The sequence below is a fragment of the Letharia lupina genome, assembly GCF_014066315.1.
Source record: "Letharia lupina isolate WasteWater1 chromosome Unknown contig_19, whole genome shotgun sequence".
NCBI lineage: Eukaryota > Fungi > Ascomycota > Lecanoromycetes > Lecanorales > Parmeliaceae > Letharia > Letharia lupina.
In genome coordinates this window covers 389,001-391,280 of record NW_023502988.1, presented here as the reverse complement: position 1 = coordinate 391,280, position 2,280 = coordinate 389,001, and the positions used below count along the sequence as shown (strand labels likewise).

The window sequence follows — 2,280 nt, the reverse complement described above, 5'->3', positions numbered from 1 at the left end:
CTACTTTTACTACTATAAAATTAATTTAATCTATATAATATATAGATATATATATACGAAGAGAGGCGTATTAAGATTTAATTAGAAAGGTATATTAAGTATAAAGAATTAATCCGTAATAATTACTTATAAAAAATAGAGAAAGACTATATTCTTATAATAAGAAGTATTAAAATATCGAAAAGAAATAAAGATAATATATTAATTAGTGGTATAAATTTCATAATATCTTCTATCGTAGTAAAATTTTTCGAATAATAAAATAGCTATAGATATCGAACGATTTTAATTCGTTTAAATATATATCGTTCGATAGATAACCCTTATCTATAGAGGTTTAATTGACTGTAATCGACGTAATAGATCCTTCTCTTATATACTTATTATAGTGATATATCATAATGTAATATTATCTAGATATATAGAGATAGCAAGCCAAATTATAACATCGTTCTCCGCCTGCTAAGTAGTGATTTCACATGGAATCGTGGAGAGCATATGACGTGGGATTGTAGAGAGCTGAGCCGTGTTTACTGGCCGGAAAGGTATGGTATGATATGGGATATTGACCTGCCATACCATACTCTGATATGGTATGGGATATTGATATTTGCATGATCCCATACCTGGTATAGTATGGGATCTTGGCGGGATATACCACGGTATGATATATCTGTGGTATCATACCATGGAATGGTATATGTATGGGATATCCCGTTGGGATTTCTATATTTAGAAGTATAAGTAGCTATTCTAGTCATCATTCTGGTCAACGGCTAATCGTATCTACCCCCATTCGATATACTACCATGGCTGGCACTACCATGGCTGGCACTACCATGACTACCACTATCATGACTACCACTACCATGACTACCACTACCATGACTACCACTACCATGACTACCATATGATAGTAGGCTATTTGAATAATAAATAGTGATAGCCATGGTAGTGGTAGCTGTTAAAATATCAGGTATGTGATATATAGAACGGACGGATTGATTCTCCAAAACCTCTCCGAGGCCAGGTCCTAAATACAGTACAAAATCAGGTGGCTGAAGAACACGGTGGCTGGGATGCGCGGGGGCCACATTTCGACAGTAGCTATGGTAGTGATAGTCATGATAGTGAGTGATAGTCATGGTAGTGGCAGCCATGATAGTAGCAGCCATGGTAGTGGTAGACATGGTAGTGCCAGCCATGGTAGTGCCAGCCATGGTAGTGCCAGCCATGGTAGTGCCAGCCATGGTAGTGGTAGCCATGGTAGTGGTAGCCATGGTAGTGGTAGCCATGGTAGTGGTAGCCATGGTAGTATATCGAATGGGGGTAGATACGATTAGCCGTTGACCAGAATGATGATTAGAATAGCTACTTTATACTTCTAAATATAGAAATCCCAACGGGATATCCCATACATATACCATTCCATGGTATGATACCACAGATATACCATACCGTGGTATATCCCGCCAAGATCCCGAACCCATACCAGAAAAATGGAATGGTATCCGACCCTACCCATACCATACCCGGGTACGGTATGGTATCACTTGGTATGGAATATCCCATGGGATATACCATACCTTTCCGGCCAGTAGCCGTGTTCTTGCTGATGATAGTCTTATTGCCGCTTGGTTTCTCCGTAATGTTCTTTATAGTGTTCTCCGTAATATTCTTCGCATTTGCCTATTATAGTTTCTCCTCTTACTCCTTAATATAGTAAGAATAATAGGCTAAGTTACAGTAATGTTCTCCGCTTACTAAGTAATAATTTAATGTAAAACCGTAAAGAGTATATAACGTAGGATCTTGAAGAGCTAAGCCGTATTCTTGATGATAATAATCTTATTATCGCTTAATTTCTCCGTAATATTCTCTATAGTATTCTCCATAATATTCTCCGCATTTATCTATTATAGTTTCTTCTTTTATTTCTTAATATAGTAAGAATAATAGACTAAGTTATAGTAATATTCTTCGCTTACTAAGTAATAATTTAATATAGAATCGTAAAGAGTATATAACGTGGGATCTTAAAGAGCTAAGTCGTATTCTTAATAATAATAGTCTTATTATCGCTTAATTTCTCCGTAGTATTCTTCATAGTATTCTCCGCAGTATTCTCCGCATTTATCTATTATAGTTTCTTCTCTTACTTCTTCTCTTATAGAGTATTAGACTAAGTGACTAACTAAGTAGATAACTAAGTAACTAGCTAACGATCTAATTAAGTAAATTACTAAGCTAATAGAGTAGATAGTATTAATTAAGCGACTG

The 2,280-nt window shown here is 35.7% G+C and overlaps 1 protein-coding gene across 1 annotated transcript; it reads right to left on the bottom strand.

Annotated features, from left to right (window-relative positions):
* Window positions 1–769: 769 nt before the first annotated feature.
* Window positions 770–1,295, bottom strand: HO133_003953 (uncharacterized protein; the record flags this gene model as incomplete). Its single annotated transcript, XM_037294874.1, has 2 exons — window positions 770–961; window positions 999–1,295. The coding sequence occupies 2 exons, from the start codon at window positions 1,293–1,295 to the stop codon at window positions 770–772; spliced, it is 489 nt and encodes a 162-aa protein (XP_037148921.1).
* Window positions 1,296–2,280: the final 985 nt, after the last annotated feature.